Source organism: Ambystoma mexicanum, chromosome 6q (assembly GCF_040938575.1).
Source record: "Ambystoma mexicanum isolate Mex_15411 chromosome 6q, UKY_AmexF1_1, whole genome shotgun sequence".
Taxonomy (NCBI): Eukaryota; Metazoa; Chordata; class Amphibia; order Caudata; family Ambystomatidae; genus Ambystoma; species Ambystoma mexicanum.
The window spans coordinates 1,113,043,459-1,113,065,238 of record NC_090937.1 but is presented as its reverse complement, the minus strand read 5'-3'; the positions used below and the strand labels follow the sequence as shown (position 1 = coordinate 1,113,065,238).

Below are 21,780 nucleotides of genomic sequence, written 5' to 3'. Positions count from 1 at the left end.
TGAGCCAGCCTTATAGCTGGGGTAAGACATGAATACATTCCCTCCTGGGAAGAGCAGACCCCACAGCCAAAAGCTTGGTGAACAATCAGTGGGGGATCAGGAGAGACTGAAAAGGTAGGACCCAAACTTAACAGATGCAGCAAACCACGAACCTTCGGAGCCTTCTGGGCTTGGGATAAAACAATCCATGAAAGTAGGCATCCTGAGGGCCAGGGACACCACTCAGTGCTGACAGAGTGAATGATCTAGGCAAGGGTGATTACCTTGAACTTGTCCTTACACAGGTACAGGTTCATCAGCAGGAGTTCCAGGATGGGATGCAAACCAAGGAGAGTCTTGTAGGGACTGGGGAGGTGGAGGAAAGGGAGGCAATAGCCCTGTGTAACAACCTGCAAGGTCCATCTGTTAGAGGTAGTGTTCATCCTCTCGGGACTAACCAGGCTAGCATCCCCTACACTGGAAAAGTATGTACAAACTCAAAATGAAAGCAATTTCGGAACAAGGGGCAGAGGAGAAGCATCGTGGAGAGCAAAACTTTGCCCATGCAACCACCTACACCTCTACCCTGAATGGGGAAAAAATGCATCTGGTGCTACTTGCCGGAACACATCTAGCCCCCACATCCCTATGGCCAAAGGGAGGGAAAGTACTGTAGGAATGTCCCCTGGCATAAGATGTAGCCGGTTAGTCCAAGGGTTTGGGCAGTGGCCTTGGACACCTTTAACCTTTCAAGTGAATCAGAAGCCTTGGATCAAACCAGGTCTACCCATATTGAAAGGCAGTTTTGTCTGTACATCAGTTTGCAACCAGGAATGCCTGTTCAGTACAGCCAAGCAGTCCATCAAGCAGGCTGCACAATCAACTGTGTCTAGATCTGTTTGGCAACTTGTTATCGTCATTCACCAAATGTGATCTTTTTTTCAGGGATTAGATGATCTGCCTTCCCCTCCACCACATTACAAGAGGTGTGGGGAATATCTAGTTAACGTGAAAGATGCACATTAAGAGCCTGCAATGCCAGTCATTACAGCTTTTCACTCTAACTGGGGGGATAGAGGGAGCAAGGTGATCAAGGTTGCAGCCTTTGACCCTGCTGTGTAGGCCTGAACTATCATACTTTGGTGAGTGGAGAAGAAAGCTGGGTTCAAAGGGGCTGTGTGCTGCTTCTTGAACACATCCTTCACCACAGCCGGTGCTGAATGTACGCTGCCTTTACCATAGGCAGAAGACTGAAAGAACTCCACTCCAGGAGTAGTGTCTAAGCCACTCCCGGGAGGATAGCTCAGGGGCAACGTACTCGCCTTGGAAACAAGACGACACGGAGCAACACAGGTTTGATCCCCGGGTTTGTGCTTAGAAACCTTTTGGTATTTAGCGCGTTCTAAATAACTTATCATATCATACCAGCGTCCTGAAAATTTTAAGCATTCCTCCTTGGTATCAAGCCCAAAAGGGACACGGGCACCCTGCTAATTGTAGATCTGCCCAAATTTGGATTGCACTTCAATCTGGAGGTTGTGTCATACTTCAGCCTCGCTAGCATATCTTCAGAGTGACCAGTGCGGAAGTGGTAACAGTGCTTCTTCAAAGATGAGGAAGAGTGGCGTTTTATGTATCAGTCAGTAGGAGAATAGGACCTGCTATGGCTGCTATTTCTTATCCTCCCTTCACCTCTTCCTGGAGGGAAGATGCCCCAGCTCCATCTCCGCCTCTGTGGAGATGGAGCTCTACCTTGGAAGGTGAAGCCTCAGATGAATACAAAGACTTGCTTAGTATCTTCATGCCCATGTAGAGAGCAATTGTGACATGGTTCCTGTTAGGCAGAAACCTGTGCAGTTCCCTTAGGGACCACTGCAAAAAGTTTAAGACTACAGGAGTAAGCAGTAAACCCAATTGGTAGCAGTCTGCACCACCCAGATTTACCTGGTAGCTGTGGCTGAGCAGTCAGACTTCCCTCAAGAAGAGTTAGGCAGTATATACAGTATACAAAATAGGGCTAAAAATAAAGTAGCACAAGCAAACACTGACCAGAGCTTTGGTATAAAAGTATATAATTACTTATTTAAAAACACACTGGTAAAAATACACTGGCACTAATATGTCAAGCAAGTTCAAACACAGTCACTATAAGTATATACACCTCCCTAATTATTCGACAAGTCTAGGTTAAGACACCACTTATTTAGCAAAACAGAGGTGGGCGCGTAACCGTAGATGGCACTCCAATAATTTGTTTAGAAAGGGGAGAGAAAAAGGCAGAATAGGAAAATAAAACAGTACCAACACTTTTAAGAAACCACAACAAGTCAAGAAAGGCAGTGTCTACTGTATAGCAAAAAGTTCATAGGCCAGGCCCACTCTTGGAGAGAGCAAGGCGGAATGTGCCCAAGATCTCACAGTGGAAATGCACTCAAAGTCTTTGCAGAAAAGTCAAAAGAGGTTGGATCCGGTCAGAAAGGTAAAGTTAGCAGGTCCGAGGTCACCCCAGGATAGAGAGTCAAGGATTTACGGGACACCTTGGACAATCTGTTGCAAGGGAGACCAGGCGGGACACAGTACCTGAAATGGTGAGAAAGCTCCAGCGGGGGCAGTTGTTCCTGGCAGCGGGTGCAAGTCTGGGCTTCGTCCAGGGGAAGAGATGATCTCGACGTGGAGGAAAGCTGGAGGTCGTTGCACTGCCAGGGCAGAAACCAGCCACGGAGTTTCCCGGTTAAAAGGTACGATCCTTTTATTTGCGGTAGTGGTGAAGTGTGGCTATCCGGCCACTGGGGTGCTTGGCACGGGCGATTCGTCCACTGAAACGTTCCAGGAAGGCAAAAAAGGCGAACTGGTTGGTCCCAACAGCACAAAGGGAAGAAGACTCTCCTGGAAGAAGATCTCCTCTGTCGTCGGGGAAGTGGTGAGTTTGTACAGCAGGGCTCCACCGGTGGTGTCGTCGTTGTAGATGGCTCAGCTTCTCCCCTCTTTGGATTCTTTAGGTCCTGTGGCGACTTCTGAAGTTCCAGTCCCCAAAGCCCTGCTTTTGTGCAGCAAAACCTCCATTCATCGGCCTAGCTGTCACTGAAACATGCTAAGCGGTGAGCCGGGCGGCTCACCACTCGGCCAATCACACAAGAGAAGAGTGCGACTTGAGTTGCCAAAGCAACTCAGTCCAGGGTGCCTAATCCCCCTCCCACACATCCTGTTGACCCCAGACAGAGTGGCACCATTTGGAACAAGTTACTTACCTGTAACTGTTGTTCTCCAGCATGGGTCTGGCATGGATTCACATGCTCATGAATATTCCCCATTGTCAGGCTGGGAATCCTCGGTAAAGAAAAATCAGTATCAGTTTCGTTTCTGATCTGTCTTTCGAAGTAGTAACCAATCACTGATCTCTGCGTCATACTGACCACAGCCAATGACTGCCATCTCCCTAAGCCCCGCCTCTGGCAGCCATCTTCAGATTTGGTAGCACGTGAGGTGGCAGTATGACCAAGTGAAGAGCCGCAGAGGGGTAGGCGGGAGGGTTCGCATGTGAATCCATGCCAGACCCATGCTGGAGAACAACAGTTACAGGTAAGTAACTTGTTCCTTCTCCAGCATGGGGTCTGGCATGGCTTCACATGCTCATGAATATAGGAATACATAGCAGTATACACATGCACAACCACGGGATGTGAAAAAACACTCAACATTAAGCAATACAACAACTCAACATTAAGCATCTCTTACCTCCTCACCAGGCTCACCTTAAGCGAACAGGTTGCGCAGCACTGCTTGGCCGACCCTGGACTCCTCCCTGGAATCCCGATCGACGCAGTAGAATCTCGTGAAGGTGTGCGTCGACCTCCACCTAGCGGCCCTGCAGATGTCCAGCAGGGGAACACCAGATAGGAACGCCGTAGTAGCAGCGATCGCTATGGTCGAATGGGCTCTCGGACGGCCTGGCAGCGGTCGGTTAGCCAACCGGTGGCAGTGCATGATGCAGCCGGAGAGCCATCTGGAAATAGAAGACTTCGAGAGAGCCTTCCCTTGCTTCACAGGTCCAAAGTTCACAAACAGCTGTGATGTCCTCCGAAAACTCTTCGTGCGGTCCTCGTAGAACTTCAGCGCTCTAGCCACATCCAGCGAGTGCAAAGTCCTCTCGGCTGGCGACGAAGGAGACGGGAAGAAAACAGGTAACACCAGGGGCTTGTTAAGATGGAAGTCCGACGGCACCTTGGGCATAAAGGAGGGGTGCGTCCTAAGCACCACCCTCGAGGAAAGGAAAGTCAAGTACGGTGCTTTGCAGGATAGGGCCCGGATCTCTCCCACTCGTCGTGCGGAGGTAATGGCCACCAGGAATGCAGTCTTCCACGACACAAATTTCATCAGTGCGGAGTGCATCGGCTCGAATGGGGGCCCCATGAGCCTGGTAAGCACCACATTAAGTTCCCACGCCGGGGCCGGGGCCTTCACCGGCGGGAACGACCGGAACAGTCCTTTCATAAACTCTTCTACCAGTCGATGGGACCACAGGGACGTCCGTCCTGTGTTTCTGGTATATCTGGAGATCGCCGCCAGATGAATCTTAATGGAGGCATGGGCTAGCCCAGCCTTTGCCAGCGATAGCAGGTACGGCAGCACTTGAGGGGCCGTATCCGTAGGGGGTTGATCTTCTGTGCTCGGCACCAGATAGAGAACCTCTTCCACTTGTGACCGTGGCATTTGAGAGTCGAGGACGCCCTGGCCTTTGCAAGGACCTCTCTGCAATCGGCCGGTATATCGTACCCTACAAACTCTAGCGCTGCAGGAGCCAAGCCTGCAGGTTCAGCGACCCCAGGTCGTGGTGAAAGATGGCGCCTCCTTCTCTGGAGAGAAGATCCGCGTCCGCCGACAGCTTGATGGGTGGGGACGTTGACAAGTCCAGAAGGTCCGGGAACCAGATCTGCCTCGGCCACGCCGGTGCGACGAGGATCATCCTGCACCGGGACCTCTTGAGCTGGTTGATGAGTGGAAGCAGCAACGGCAACGGAGGGAACGCATACAGGTACAGGCCGTCCCAGGGGAACGAGAACGCATCGCCCATGCTTCTCGGCTGGGGAAACCTGCTGGCGAACCTCTGGCACTTCGAGTTTGTCGCTGTTGCGTACAGGTCGATTTGGGGTTTGCCCCATCGTCGGAAGAGTTGATCCACCTGATCCTGGCGCAGCTCCCACTCGTGACACGCGCGCAGCTCCCTGCTGAGCGGGTCGGCGATGGTGTTTCTTTCTCCTGCCAGGTGGAAGGTAACCAGGAACATCCCCTGGGTGACCGCCCAGTGCCACAGATCCTGTGCCTCCTTGGATAGGGCTGGGGATCTGGTGCCTCCCTGCTTCCGTATGTAAAACATTGTCGTGGTGTTGTCCGTGAAGATCCGCACCACCTTGCCCTTGAGCGACGGGAGGAACGATTTGAGAGCCCAGAACACGGCTCAGAGTTCCAGGATGATGATGTGCAGGAGCTTCTCCTCCGGGAGCCAGAGGCCTCTTGCGTGGAGATCTCCGGTGTGGGCGCCCCAACCCTCCAGGGAAGCGTCCGTCATCACCGTCTCCTGGTACGCCGGCGTCTGAAAGTCCTTGCCTGCCGTGAGGTGCGCTCGAACGCCCCACCACTGAATCGCCCGGCAGAACACCTCGTTGAGGGGGACCCTGTCTTCGAAGGTGCCCGTCGCCTGCATCCAACGGGCGTCGAGAAATTCTTGAAGAGGGCGCATCCGTAGTCTGCAGAGGCGCACCAGGTAGATGCAAGAGGACATCATCCCCAGGAGGGCCTTGATGGACCTCACCCTGGCCATGTCCGTGGCTAGCAGGCGCTGCACTTTGCCCAGAATGGTCTTCGTCCGTTCTTCCGACGGTGCCGCCAGGTGCCTCACTGTGTCGAGCTTCGCTCCCAGAAACAGGGCCACCTGCGACGGCACCAGGTGGGACTTCGGGTAATTTATTGCGAATCCCAGGTCTGTGAGTAGCTGGACGGTCCTCGCAGTGTGTTCGGCGGAGAGTTCCCTCGTCCTTGAGCGGATGTGCCAGTCGTCCAGGTAGAGGTAGACGTGAATCCCCTGCAGGCGCAGCTGACCCGCCTCAGGTGCTAGGCACTTGGTAAAGACCCTGGGGGCCGACTTCAATCCGAACGGCAGTGCTCTGAATTGGTAGTGGCGTCCCTGGACGACGAACCTGAGGAACTTTCGGTGACTTTTGAGGATGGGAACGTGGAAGTATGCATCCTCCAGGTCCAACGACGATAGAAAGTCGCCTTCCTCCAGCTGTCCCAGCACGTGCTGGAGGGTGACCATCCTGAACTTTTGTGACCTGATTTATTTGTTCAAACGACGAAGGTCCAGGATGGGGCGCCAGCCGCCCGTCTTCTTCCTGACGAGGAAGTACCTTGAGTACACCCCGGAGCCTCTTCGGGACGAGCTCGATGGCGCCTTTCCTGAGCATCGCCCGTACTTCCAACAGCAGTTGCGGGATGTGATTTTCCTTCCTGGCCACAGGTGGAACGTGAGGGCACTTCTTCAGGAATTCGATAGAGTGTCCTCTTGCCAGAGTATCCAGCACCCAACAGTCGGTGGAGATGGACTTCCACACGCCGACGAACTTCGTCAGCCGGCCTCCCTCCGGGGTGCTTGGGTGGGGGCCCGAGGCCACGGCCGGTTCAGTCCTGCTTGGAGGTGGTGGCCTTGCCGCCCTGGCCCGCTTGCCGACGGCAGCGAGGCGCTCCCTGCTTGCTGCGACCCCTGTAGGCCTCCTGAGACGAGGAGCGTGCCACCTGGCGGTAGGACGAGCCACCGCTGGATCCCTTGGAGGCCCCCTGTCTGCCTCCGGAGCTCCGAAAGGGCCGTCGTTGCTGAAGGGCTCCTAGGGCGCGGGCCGTCTCCGTGTCCGTCTTTATGGCTTGGAGGGATTCATCCACCGCCTTCCTGAACAAGTTGCTGCCATCGAACGGCATGTCCAACACCCTGGTCTGGACGTCCTGACGGAAGTCGGTCGCCCGGAGCCAACCCCGTCGTCGTAGGCAAACTCCGTTGCCCAGCATGCGGAACCCGGTATCGGCAATATCGGTTGCCACCGTTATGGCGTGGTCCGATGCCACCTCGCCCTCTTGCAGTATTTCCAGGGCCTCGGACCTCTTGTCGTCCGGTAGGAAGTCCAATAAGGGGGCCAGCTTAAACCAGTGCTCCCTGTCGTAACGGGCCACGATCGCCAGGGCGTTGGCCGCTTTGATCGTCGTCGCTGCCGACGAAATGACCCGTCGCCCCATGGGGTCCAACTTCCTTCCCTCGCCGTCCAGAGGAGAATTCGACGTTGAGGCTCCTGACCCCGCCGCTTTCTTCTTCGCCGCCGCCGAGACGACCGAGTCTGGGGTTAGCTGGGCCCTGAGGCACAGTGGAGTGGTCTCGGGGACTCGGTACTTCTTCTCGTACCGGTCCCGTTTGGCTGGGGCCGTGGAGGAGTTCTTGAGTACCGACAGGCCCTCCTCACAGATGTCATCGATTAGAGGCACCGCGATGACAGTCTTCCTCTTGGCCTCCCGGCGCTGATAGAGGAAACCTTCCATTTTCTGCTCCTCCGGGCAGAGCTGGAACAATTTGGACGCCCTGGCGATCATGGCGTGGAATGAGCCAATCTCGTCAGGCGGAGAGGCCCGTGCGACGGGAGACCCGTTCCGTCATCGTCGCCCTCAGAACCCGTCGTCGAGCCCACCGCACCGTCATCTCCCGACTCGTGGGAGGATGAGGAGGGAACTGCAGGCCTTACGGGGGTGAGTGGAGGAGAGGGTTGGGTCCTCTGTCGTTTGTTCGGAGGACTTCCCGATGGGCCAGGTTGCGGGTCCTCCGGCCTGGGCCGTGGTAATCTCGTCCTTATCTCAGAGCATAAGGACTGGATCGCAAACAAAATGGCCGCCGAGCTATCCTGAGGCCTAGGTTCCGGCTGCGCCGGAAGGGAAGGCTGCTCTTCCTTGCCATCGTCGTCTTCCTCGGTTATCTCCCGAGGATCTTCCTTGCGGGATCGAACCTTCTCGAATTTGACTTCGAGATTCCTCACAACCTCGGTCAGTTCCCCCTCCGAGGCTGACTCCGAGCTCGAGGAGGCTACCATGCCCCCCCCCCTTTTCCATCACGGGGGCCATGACGATGGGCTGAAAAGAGGATTCCCTCCTTGGCGGCAGGGAAACTCTAGTCCCGGAGGCGGTCTCCGCTGGCGGGGTCTCTGCCGGCTTGGCCAGAGTCGCCGCGATCGCCTCGATAGAGGCCTTTGCCTGCTGGGTAGGGGCCTTCACCACCTTAGGTGCGTCTTGGCCCTTCTCCTTAGGGGGAGGGCCGACGCCTCGCTCCCCCTCTCCCGAGATCGGACGGGGCTTCTCCCGAGATCAGACGGGGCTTCTCCCGAAGCTTACCCGGGGTCTCGGACTTCCTCTTCCCCGAACCGGAGTGCTGGCTCGTGATTGACGGTGCCGGGGAAGGTGCGCCCTGCCTGGCGACCGAAGAGCCCGACCTTTCGGCGCTCCCGCAGCCAGCGGACTCGTGGCGCTTGGCCTGGTGTTGGGCCCCTGTCGCCCGGGCACCCGCACAGGACTTAGAAGCCCGCTCGGACCCTTTCTTCTTCTTCTCACCCGTTGAGCCCTTCTCCAACCAGCTGGCGAGACGGGATCGACGGTCCCTCATGGTCCGCTCCGACAAGTTCTTGCAGAACTGGCAGTCCTTCTCTACATGAGTCTTGTCCCCATGAAGACAGTAGAGGCATTGCGAATGTTCGTCCTCCTTAAACACATTCTGCAGCCCGCATCCAGGGCAGCTGCGAAACAGCTTGGGTCCGGGTGACGAACTCGCGTCCTGGGCCATCTCGAAGTAGGCCGCAAATCTTCTGGAATCCTCCAAGAGGTTGATTCGACGAAATCTTCACCCTTGGGGGGCGTAGGAAAATCCTGCAACGGGTACCCGTTAACGGAAGTAGAAACGGTGGAGCTTGAGGCTCGATTAACCGAAAAAATGTGAAAATTCACCTGAAAAAGCGCGAAACACGCAGCAAAAGCTCGAGAGCTAAGCACGAGGACTCCCAACACTTGAACGTGCGGTAAAAATCTGAAGATGGCTGCCAGAGGCGGGGCTTAGGGAGATGGCAGTCATTGGCTGTGGTCAGTATGACGCAGAGATCAGTGATTGGTTACTACTACGAAAGACAGATCAGAAACGAAACTGATACTGATTTTTCTTTACCGAGGATTCCCAGCCTGACGACGGGGAATATTCATGAGCATGTGAATCCATGCCAGACCCCATGCTGGAGAAGGAGGGCTTTGCTGGAGAAGGAGGGCTTCTGTGGAGAAGCCCGCCAAAAAGTGGAACAAAGGGCTCGACTTGGGTTAGAGTTTCAGAGGCGAACACAAACGCCATTTTAAAACAGAGTCCTGGCAAAAAGACCCAACCGGGGAATAAATATTAAATAAATAACCCGGCGGTATCTTTAGCATTGCACCAAAAAGTGGTGCGTTTAAAATGAATGGAAAAATCCCATAGGAAATATTCCGGTGGAATATTTCACGTGGTATCCACTGCCAGAAACTCGACAAGGGGGGACTCGACAGTGCCCCCTTGGAAAACAGACCCAGGGGCAATCGAATTACCCCTACCAGTACTTCCACAATATGATGGTTTGTACTGGTTCTGTTCACAATTTGAGACTAGTAAAGCCAATGGTGACTTTACATGCCCTGGAAGACAGTAGTCAGTCCCAGGGTATGGAGTCTATGTTTGGGTGTCACTATGACACTCCTGTGTTACTGCACTGAGGGTGCTGTGTAACACACATACCAAAAACACATGAAGCCCTATGGAGTAAAAGACCCCATAGCCCATAAAACACATTACATAGTCAAAGGACATTCTCAAATCATGCCTAAGAGTGGGAGAAAAAGAGTCTCACTCTTAGCAGGAAAAACAAATAAACCCCAAAAATCCAGCAAAGCTGCTGGGGGACTCATTAGGTTTGGGAAATTAGCCTTAACAGATAATTATCCCCAACAGTTCCTCATAGCAGTTGGATGTGGAGACTGACAGGAGCCAGAATCCTCCATGTAGATGTCAGACATAACAATGGTCTTCATGCAATCTTTGTAGGGCTTAAAGCCTAAGTACTTCGATGAAAAGATGACACAGGGCAAAATGAAGCAATAGCAGTGATATGTTCAAGAATCAGCATTCTGACAGTGCAAAAAAGGAAGAAGTCATGGAGCACTGCCATCTCCATATATGCCACTCATAACATCACCTCGAGAGTCATGTGCATCAACTAGGTGGAACAGAGCAGACATGTAGTTTTCTGCTCCAAAATCAAAGGAGGAAGGAGGAGGAGCAGGAAGGAGAGGAAGAGCAGGATGAGGTGAAAGGAGAGTTCACTTTGCTTCTTTTAATGGGGTGTGGTGGGATGGAACCGTGAAGAAGCAGCTCTGATTAAATTTGTATAACCGCTTCAGAGAATTGACAATTCTGCCCAGTCTGTCACCACTTAGTAAAGCCACAAATCTATTCCATGGATCTTGTTCCATCTATGATCTTTTAAATGCAACTATGATGGAACGAGATGCAAAGGGACCAGTCAGTGGTTGAGCTACCTAACATATTGAGAGCAGAAGAGCTTGGCTATTTGTGCAAGGTCATTTGGACCAGAGTCCCCACAGATTTGACAGAAGAGGTTTTGTTTTACTTTCTTGGATCTGTAGAAGGGGGAAGATGAATCCTGACATTTTTACGGAACCAAATTGAGGAGTCTCAAGATTGATGGCAAAGATGCACACTCCAGAGTGTTTAGATGTGTACCTGTGAGGTTCTGAATCTGATTGAAACAGACTTATTCTGACCAATATTACAGAAAGCCGGAGGCTGCACACATAAGAGGGCAGTACCAGGTTTTAACTTGCAGTGTTCCAGGCCGCCTTGGTTAACCATATGGGCCAAGGACCTGGACAAAATGAAAGGGTGTAGACATGTATTAGACCTAACTGGCACCTCAAAAGAGTGACATGTAAACAATGACATTATCATTCGGAGGAACCACCTTTGACAGCACCTTGTCCAAGCTACCCGTTCCCAATATTCTGGAGGCTCTGTCAAGAAAGTAAAGATCTCCTGCTAGTGGTAGCTGTTGTGAAAATACAGGGGACCTACCAGTAGGTTGCTGGTAACCACTACTTTCTTGCAACTAACTCCAGGACAAACTGTTGGAGTTTTTTTGATGGACCACCCAAAGAGCAAAGACATAGTCTGTTGCTAAGAAACCTAAACAATAGTATTGCTGAGAGCACAATGTGGCTATGAGTGTTCCGAAACCAGGCTCTGAAAATACAGCACATGTGGGTCAGATTCAGAGAAAGAGAAAGAAAGAAAAAGAGAGAGAAAGAGAGACAGAGGGACAGAGGGACAGAGGGACAGAGGGACAGAGGGACAGAGGGACAGAGGGACAGAGGGACAGAGGGAGGGAGAGAGAGAGAGAAAGAGAGAGAGAGCACTTAATATCACTAGAGCACAGACTTGACAGGCGTGAATGAAAAAACGATCCTAAGGAGCCAGAGGGCGAAACAAAAATAAAAACTAATGGATGCAGCAAAACATACCCAAACCACCTCTGCTGCATTATGGAAAGTGGGTGCTTTAGGGTGTGGATCAATCTCCTTAAAGTCTTGACAGCAAAGGATTACGGTGGAAAGTGGACATTCCAGTACAGAATAGCACCCTTTGGTGATTGGCTTCATAGCTTATAATGAATCCTGAATGGGAGAATGTAATGATTGTACAGAGACAAAAGGTGCTACCGTAGGAAATAAGGAGGGTGGTAGTGAGTGCTAGTGGAAGGCAAGCACATATGTGGAGCCCTGGTGCCATTAACACTTGAGATGTGTGATTGAAATGGACAGCTAATGAGAACGTTTTGCTTAAACAGTCACCTGAAAGAGATAAGCCTGCAAAGTCTTATTATGTTACCATAAAAAAAGAAAAGAAGGCAAGGGAAGGGAAAGAAAGAGGTTAGGTTTTGCAGAACAAGCACAGCATATATGAAAAGGTGCCAGTTTCACCTCGGTCTCTCATCCTCCCTGCTTTAAGATGTGTAGAAATGACAAGTAAAATACAATACAGAAAAGTAAAATGTTTACCATTACCTTAAAAAAATATATACTTCTAAACTGTATGTGAATGCTCATCAACGGATGTAGAAAAGTTACAATTACCATTCAAATTTGTAAGTTTACCAAAACCCTAAACAAAAGGCAAAAGTTATACATATATAGTTACTCTTTCTTAACTGCAAGACATGTTTATTCACAAAAAAAGTACCTGCTAATTGAGAAGGGTCCACCAAAGTGTTCCTTGACACAGTAATAAGTTTGCTGAGCAGATGAACTGTCATTTCCTGCGTTGAAATAGATGTAAAGCCCTTCAGGAAAAGCTGCTGAAGGCCTGGAAAGTTAGTCCATTTTAGTTTACTCTGAACATTCTCAATCTTCTCACGGCTGTCTGGTTTATCCAGAGGCAAGTGAGTAAGCAGTTTATTCAGCAGCCTAAGAGCCAGGAGGTATTCATACTCATAATCTGATTCAAGCAAGGATGCTGCAATCCAGAAAATCGTAGCCATCAGATTAGTAGGATCAGTAGTGGGCTGCACATCTACGGCTCCCCCCAGAGAGCAAAGACTTCTAGTCCTTGCTAAACTACCCCCATGATTTATCCGGCCATCCATAATATCCAGTGTATTACTCCTCCGCCTGTCGCCTCTTCGATCACCCATCAAACTCAGTCTCAAAGAGTTACTTCTTACATTGCTGTAATTTCCAAAATAGTTTCCACTGTTTATGGGACTTGTGCTTAGGTTTAACTGTCCAGTGCTTTTTCTATTCGCTGCATTCTTGTTTCCCATTACAGGGTCATGGTACACAGTGCTGAATGAAGACAGAATGAAAAGAAAATATTACTTATCAGAAGAAATTAACTATTTTATATGCAATCTTTAGAAGACTAAAACTCCAACTCTTCCCCCTTGGCAGAAAAGATCTTCCAAGCTTCAACTTTCAGAAAATATATATTCATAAAGCTCAAGGTGTCAAAGCTGTAAAGAAAACAGTTGTAGCTTGTATTATGTTGCACTTTATGTTCTGTACGGTATGTGTTATATTCTTGGCAGTTAGATCCTGAGCAGCATACAGCATGTAAGCCATTGCAGTGCTAATTATGCTGCTTAACAGGTTGTGGACTTACCTTATCCAAGTTACCATGAAATTGCTTTGTTCTGACAATGAGGGAACCCCATGGGACCACGGACACTGTTCACGAAACCCCATGTAGGCAGTGGTCGAAGTGTACGAAAAAGAAGTAGTGGAACTATATTCCCTACTGGCCTGCCCCCGCTCCCCACAAACCCCCATCACCACACAACCCTCCCACGCACTATAAAAATCCCCAAACACATGCACCGGCTGTTAAAGCGAACGTTCAGTGCACTGCACTGAAAGTGCAAGTTTCAACTTCTTCCTACACTTTTATTTTAAAGAGAAAGCAATGTGTATCGTATGAATCATCAATCTTCAGACGACATACGGGCCATCAATGAACTCCCCAATGATTTGTCTATATTTCCAGATCATAAAATCCGAGACAGCTACTTGAAAATCCGCTTGAATACCATCCTAACACGACTCAAAATGGCTATGTCTAGACAAATACCATTCACGGAGCAAAACTGCAGTTTTTGCCAAGATCTTGACACACCGGAAACATAACATTTGAGAATGCTATGCCCAGCTCTCGCTCAAAAGAGAGCCCTCTTTGGTGCCTTTTTCGAAATTTCAGCGCAGCAGGTGGATGCTGAAACTAGATGGTCTATGTTAATGAACGGCCAAGCAAACAAACTAACTTTCACAATCTCCCAATTTCTTCATAATATACTGGAACTTGACAACTTGATCGTCTGAAATAGTAACGTAATTGATTCACTGTTCTGATGTCTATTCCATTTCTCTTCTCTTTTTTCTGTTTTCTTTTGTCCACTTGATAATCAGTTGATGCAAATTTTAGAATTAATATCTTTAAATGAAATGTTTATATTTAAACTATATAATTTTAATAATAATTAAAAAAAAAGAAACCATTCCGGAACGGTTTCTTTTTTAAATAAAAGTATAGGAACAGTAAAACGTAATAACTAAAAAAAAGTAGAGGAGCACTGCTTCCAACTTCTCACGCCCACTTCGACCACTGCATATAGGCACTGTTAGGCAGAATCCTGTGCCGTTCCCTTGGGGAACACTGCAAAAAGATTAAGACTACAGGAGTAAGCAGTAAACACAATTAGTAGCAGTCTGCACCACCCAAATTTACCTGGTAGCTGTGGCTGAACAGTCAGACTTATCTCAAGAAGAGTAGGGCAGTATATAGAGTATACACAATTATGCTAAAAACACAGTAGAGCAAACAAACACTTACCAGAGCTTTGTATAAAAAGTATATAATTATTTATTTAAAAACACACTTTAGGCAATATACTAGCACTCTAAATCAAAAGCCAGTTAAAACACAGTCAGGTAAAGTATACACACCTCCCTTGATAACTATCAGACAAGTCAGAGTTAAAACCCCACGATTTGTTAAAACAGATGTGAGCGCATAACCTGATGGCACTCCAATAGTTCAGTTAAAGGGAGAGAAAAAGGCAGAGCATAGAAATAAAAAAAGTCCCAACACTTTTAGTACTTCTCTGCAAGGGAATAAAGGCAGTATATACTGTAGAGCCAAAGTTCATAGGCCAGGCCCACTTTAAATGGAGCAAAGCGAAATGTGGCCAGGATCACACGGTTTAAAATGCACTAAAAGTCTTTTCAGAATGTTCAGAAGAGGTTGGGGCGATTCAAGAAGGTAAAGTTAGAAGGTCTGGGGCCAACCCAGTTGGAAAGCCAAGGATTTAAGGGTCACCTTGGGCAAACTGAAGAAAGGGAGGCCAGGCAGGGCACAGTACCTTAAAGAGAGAGGAAGCTCCAGCGGTATTGGTTGTTCCTGGCTGTGGTTGCAATTCGTTGTTTCGACCAGGGGAAGAAAGGATCTTGTCGCGGAGGAAACGGGAGTCCTTGCACTGCACAGGGATGAAACCAGCCGCGGAGTTCGTCGATAAAGGGTGCGTTCCTTTTATTTGTGGTCAAAGTGGTGAAGCTTGGCTATCCGGCCACCGGGTGCTTGGCACGGGCGATTCGACCAAGAGACGTCTTTGGAAGGCGAAAGGGCGAACTGGTAGGTCCCACCAGCTCAGAGGAAGAAGACTCGTCCAGCAGAAGATCTTCTCTTGTCGTTGGGAAAGTGGTGAATTCGTTGCAGCAGGGCTCCACCGGTGGTGTCGTCGTTGCAGATGGCTCAGCTTCTTCCCTCTTCGGATTCTTAGGTCCTGTGGCAACTTCTCAAGTTCCAGTCCCAAAGGCCCTGCTTTTATGTAGAAAACCCCCCATTCAACAGCCTAGCTGTCACTCACCATGCTAAGTGGTGAGCCGGGCGGCTCACCACTGGGCCAATCAGAATAGAGTGCGACTTGAGTTGCTAAGGCAACGCAGTCCAGGGTGCCAATTCCCCTCCCCACCTATCCTGTGGAACCCAGACAGAGTAGCACCATTTGGAGGGCTTCTGTGGAGGAGCCCGCCAAAAAGTGGAACAAAGGGCTCGGCCTTGGTAAGAGTCCCAAAGACGGACATGAACGCCATTTTAGAAAAGAGTTCTGGCAAAAAGATCCAACCGTGGATTTAATATTAAATAAATAAACCGACGGTATCTTTAACATTGCACCAAAAAGTGGTGCGTTTAAAATCAATGGGAAAATCCCATAGAGAATATTCCGGTGGAATATTTCGCGTGGTACCCACTGCCACCAGCCAGAAACTCGACGAGGGGGAACTGGACAGTTCCCCCTTGAAAACAGACCCAGGCACAATCAAATTAACCCCTTCCAGTACTTCCACAATATGATGGTTTGTACTGGTTCTGTTCACAATTTTGGACTAGTAAAGTCAATGGTGATTTTACATGCCCTGGGAGACAGTAGTCAGTCCCAGGGTATGGAGTCTATGTTGGGGGTCACTATGACACCCCTGTGTTACTGCACTGCGGGTGCTGTGTAACACACACATAAAAAATAGATGATACCCTATGGAGTAAAAAGAAAACCCCATAGCCCATAAGCACACAAAGAGTCAAAGACATATCTCAAATCATGCCTAAGAGTGGGAGGAAAAGAGTCTCACTTTTAGCAGGAGAAAAAAACAAACCCCAAAAATCCAGCAAAGCTGCTGGGGGACTCACTAGGTTTGGGAAATTAGCCTTATAAGAGAATTCTCCCTAACAGGCACCCCACCAAGCGCAGACCCGCTACATTCGTCAGACTGCCTGAAATCAATGGATCCAGTGATAGATTGTTAGGACTGAACACACAAAGGCCTTCTGTGCATGCTGTACTCCAGAAGAGGTGCGTCAGGCCCGAGGCAGGGCCAGACTACATTACAGGTGGAGCCGTTAGGAGCTCCAAGCACTTCAGGGGGTGGGGGCTGCAGATATGAACCCTAGGCCTGTCAGGCCGTGAGGCGGAGCTTCAAAGACATCACAGGAGGAATTGCTGTTACAAGCCTCAGGAAACACCTAACAGAACAAACAGGGTGACCATAGAATGAAGCAGCCCGACTATCCTCCACCATTTTCTCTTGGAAGTAAACGAGATCATAGAAGAGGTCACTGTGACTGCTCAAAAGAACGTGCGTGGGTTACCATACAAACAAAATGCAGCAAGCATGGATAAGCAGTTCTTTTGGCTACCACATGCATTTAGGTTAACCGCGGCTAGCATTGTTGAGTGTCAAAATAATTTTGCGCTGCTAGGAAGCCGAGGGAGGGGAGTCAGGGATCCTACCCAGTCAAGGCTATCCAGTGCTTGAGAAAGGTCTGAGGTATTGGTCTCCAGTTTAATTGACATTTCATGCTTGAGAAAGAACTAACTCCAGCATAAAAGAACTTTCATCATACAAACTTAGACCTCACGGAATAATATTTTGCTAATCCTGGTGAACCCCCATGAATTGGGAGGATTCGAAGGACTTGTTCAAGTTCTAATTTGTAACACCAGGAGGACACAGTTTCTTCAATGAGCACAGTTCCACATGTATGTGCAGCTTCGGGAGAACAGCTATACACATCATTACCAAATGGCTAGATGTGGTTGTATGGCAGAAAAAGCAGAGGGTTCAGGGGATGAAGGAGAAGAACTATACAGTAAATCCATGTACAAACTTGAAGCTCGTTCTTAGCAAACATACATTTTGCATGAACAACATGATTGGCAGGGTTATGGAACTAACATCTAATCATGTGAAAAAAGTAAATGCCAAAAAACGCTCGTGGGGGAAGAGAATATGTGGTGCATGACCTCGGTGCAGCAACAGCCAATGGTGGTAAAGTGAGGGCCATGGTATGTCACGTCAAGAAAGGAGAGACCTGCAGTGCTAACTGGAAAGAACCTATTGTGCCTGCTAAGGGGCACAGCAGTGTGCGTTTCCAAAGTGGTCTCGAGGGCCATGAAAATTCAAAAAGGTGTGTGTTAGGTTCTTCATATTTTTAGCTAATTTGAGTTAGTGAGCCATATCTTGCATTTAGCCTAATTGTGTGAGGTAGCCTTACCATGCCAGTCGCACAGCTCACCATCGCATCTTCACGGAAGGCACGGGCTCACACCACACAGCTTGCACTCACATATAACACAACCACTATTGCACATCACCATCGCCATAAGAATAAAGCTACTGTTAACGACAAACATTCGAATTGTAGCTTCCCACATAACGATCTCCTTAAAGACAACCCCCCCCCTTTAGTCCATAGTATACTCCGCTGCGCCCACACACACTCCAGTAGGCATGGGTGATTAGCAGGGCTTTGCCACCCTTGCATAAATTTAATGGCAGAAATGCACACACGCATAACACCTCTAACATTTTTTGACTCAGCCCCTCATAAGGGGATCAACCAAAAGCATATTGGACCACAATTATAGTGAAAGGTGCTATAACAAATGACAGAATGAATGAATGAATGAATGCTGCAGATGCAACAAAAAGCAACGCATTGCTAGGATGTGCAAAATGTCTAGACAGAATGGTGGCAAAGTTAACAGAACGCGAGCTGGGTAGACATGAAGACCCACAGGGAAGGTTTTGCAACAAGGTGGTGTAGATATGGCTTGGCTGAGGCGATGGTATAGGTTGCCTGTACAGATGTAAGTGCACTCGCACCCACCTGCCTCCCCCACCAAAACCACTGCAGGGTAGAGCTGGCAGCCAGACCTCTGATAGAATGAGCCCAAAGACATTAAGGCAAATCTTACCCAGCCAGATCAAGCATTTCGAGATGCAAAGAATGATCCCACTAGACAGGATATGTTTGATCACAGCCCTGCCAGCACAGCACCAGCATGAACAATTAATAGGTACCATTTCTTGCAGTCCCTCATCCGAGAAACATAGTAGCAGAGAGCCTGCACTGGCTCCCGTCAATGAAATCGCTGTTCTGCCCTTGAAGGGTGGAACAGAGTAAAAGGTACGGGAAGATGGATTTTTAAAGAGAGGAAAAACAGAGACCACTTTCAGAAGGATGGAGTGTCCGACTCTCAATGCCACCAGCTTTTTGGAGAACACCAAATATGGAGGATTAATAATGCCTGGAGCTCACTCACCCACTTAACGAAAGCGATTCCAATCAAGGGTGAGGAATTTAAGAGAACATGAATGCAGGGTCTCAAACAGAGGGCCCATAAGAAACAGCAAAACTAAATTCAAATCCCACACCGGAACCATAAACTTGCATGGTGGAAACTGACTGCACAATCCCCATAAGAATTGCAGAACAGTGGGAATTGTGAATAAAGACTTGCTAGAGGGTCCTTTAAAGAATGACATAGCAGCCGGATACCTCTTCACAGTGTCGATCTGCAGATATGTCCGAGTCAGACATCAAAAAATCCAAAATGAGGAAATGGGGCAGGAAGAAAAGGGTATAGATCCTTCGCCCAGCACCAAGCTGAAAATGTACAACATCTGCAGCCATAGACTTGGTGGCAGGTCTCGGAGCTGAGAGGAGTATATCCAAGACATCATCTAACACCATCTTGTATTTCAGCCGCTCACCAGCCAAGCATGAAGGGTCACACTGTTAAAGTTCGGTTGGATGTCCCACCCCTCCAACTGGAAGAGCATATCCACTTTAAGCAAAAGGCACAAGATAGGGCAAATGCACATTTCCAGCTACTTTGGTTACCACGTGCTCTGAGCCCAGTTCAGAGCTTTTAGGATCAAGGAGGACCTGAAGAGGCGCAGTCTTCAGAAGGACCAGTGGCATGAAAGGGATTGGTGGGAACGCATAGTTAAGGTCGTACCTCCAGTTGACCCTCAAAGCGTCACCTAGAGGTCCCTGCCGAAGAAATTCCATGGAGCTGTGAAGAAATTCCATGGAGCAGAAGAGCCCACACTGCTTGTTAATACTCGAAGGAAAGAGGTCTACTTGAGGCATTCCCCATTGTGAAAAAAAATCTTCTTCTGGACTTCCTGTCAAACCGTCCCCCTCATGTGAGATTGTAGTCTGTCCGCTCACAGCATCAGCCGTGACATTTTCTGTTCCGGCAAGGGGAGCTGCATTCAGGCATACATTTTTCTCTAGAGCCCAGAACCACAGGCACATTGCTTCTCTACATTGTGGCAAGGATCCCACACCGCCTCGTTTGTCGAGGTAGAGCATGACCACAGTGTTGTCCATCAGGACCTGCATAGACTTGCCCTGTACTGATGTGATGTCCTATTTTTGGATAGGAGAGAACCAGAGCCAAGGATCTGAACCCCAGAAATAGGGCTGTGATTGATGGGTCATGGTCATCAGTCTTTGTTCATGCCAACAACCAACTATGCATCTGTGCTAGCGCTTTGCACATCTGTATATGGCCCATTGTTTAAGACATGATTCAACACAAATGCTAGGAAATGCGACTGAACTCAAGCCCCCTTTGTTTAAGATGACCGTTCTGAATTGTTGCATAAATGAGTGACACTTGATAAGAGTATATACAATGCAGTTTAATGTAATCATGATCTTCTCAAAGCATGTGCGTGCATCATACAAGAAGCTAAAACAGCCATCTGGACGTAACAGGCCGACAGCTCAGACATCAGAAAGAATACATAAAATATCATTGGTGAGAACAAGGAAATGTTTTCTAGGTTGAATGCATATAATATTACAACCCCATATTTCCTTCTCTCTGCCTTTTACATTACACCCAATCTAAATACTGCAAAGCAAGTACCACTGTTACTCATGTAAAAAAGGAAAAAAAGCCAAGGGTAACTACTTCCTTTCTATCGGCCCAAGCCTTTTCCTGTCTTAGAATCTTTGCCCAAACCCCCAGCTCACAGGTCAGAAACACAGGCTCACACCATCCAAATAAAACGTCTGTGTGCCACATTCTCTCTAGATGTGGCCTATTTATTTAATTTTGCTGACAAAATGGCAGCTGTAAGACAGAAATGTCAATATTTGTTTCAGAAGCTGGTTGCGCAGAGTCTGACCTCTCTTCTAGTGAGGATTTCTGGAGCTTGGATATTGGTACCTTGACCTTTTCAGCTCTCAGCTCATGCAGTCTAAGAAAGGCAGTTAAAGCAGAACGGTCCGGCTGCAGCTTTACGCTCGGCTCCAGAAAGCAGCTTTTCTGTCACATCATCTCTCTAGCAAGCAAAACTAACAGCAAGGTGATCATAAATCATTTTGCTGCAGGCTATGCCTGCTCGCAGTATGTAGCCATAAATTGCATTTTTTTTTATTTTACAGGCCTTTGACTAAACGTGGAGCAAGTGCATTAAAATGTGTTTCGATACATTTCTACACTACACGAAATGCATATGTCTAGTTTGTCACAGCAGTCTCAACTAATATATCAGAGTTGGCCCACTCAGGACGTCATTGTGTGTGAGGTCATATGGGCAGGCATATCAGATCAGTACAGAGGGGAGGAATGCAACCAGGGCCAGCAAGTTGATGTATTCCCGAGACTCCTAGAGAGACCACAGTCTGCTCAGATGAGCACCCCAACCTCTCAGAGACACAATAGTTATAATCATTACCTGAGGCTAAGGTAGCAGAAAGAACAAGTTACTTACCTTTAACTATTGTTCTCCAGCATGGCTCTGGCATGGTTTCACATGCTCATGAATATCTTTCCTGTCATCAGGCTGGGAATCCTCTGTAAAAGAAAAAACAGTTTCACTTTCACTTACAAACTGTCTTTCTCCTATAATCCAACCACTGAGCTCTGGGTCATACTGCCCCAGCCAATGACTGCCCTCTCCCTAAGCCCCTCCTCTGGCAGCCATCTTCAGGATTTGGTAGCACGCAAAATGTCAGTATGACCAAGAAGAGCCGCAGAGGGGCAGGAGGGAGGGTTTGCATGTGAATCCATGCCAGACCCATGCTGGAGAACAGTTGTTACAGATAAGGAACTTGTTCCTTCTCAAGCATGGGGTGGGGCATGGATTCACATGCTAATGAATAAAGAATACATAGCAGTACCACATTACACAACCACAGGAAGTGGCAAGGCTCAACAGAAGCAAATACTCTTCCCTCCGGAACAGGATCAACTTCAAGCGAACAGGTTGCGTAGCACTGCTTGGCCAATCCTGGACTCCTCTCTGGAATCCCTGTCAACACAGTAGAGTCTTGTGAAGGTG

General features: G+C 48.9%; 1 protein-coding gene across 6 annotated transcripts in view; it reads right to left on the bottom strand.

The window, feature by feature from the left end:
- FRYL (FRY like transcription coactivator) overlaps positions 1-21,780 on the bottom strand; it is a 3,055,992-nt gene that overhangs the window by 609,040 nt on the left and 2,425,172 nt on the right. For all 6 annotated transcript variants that reach the window (XM_069631694.1, XM_069631695.1, XM_069631691.1 and 3 more), the window contains one exon: positions 12,329-12,930. In XM_069631694.1, coding sequence (XP_069487795.1) covers positions 12,329-12,930 — 602 coding nt within the window. The remainder of the gene's footprint in view (positions 1-12,328; positions 12,931-21,780) is intronic.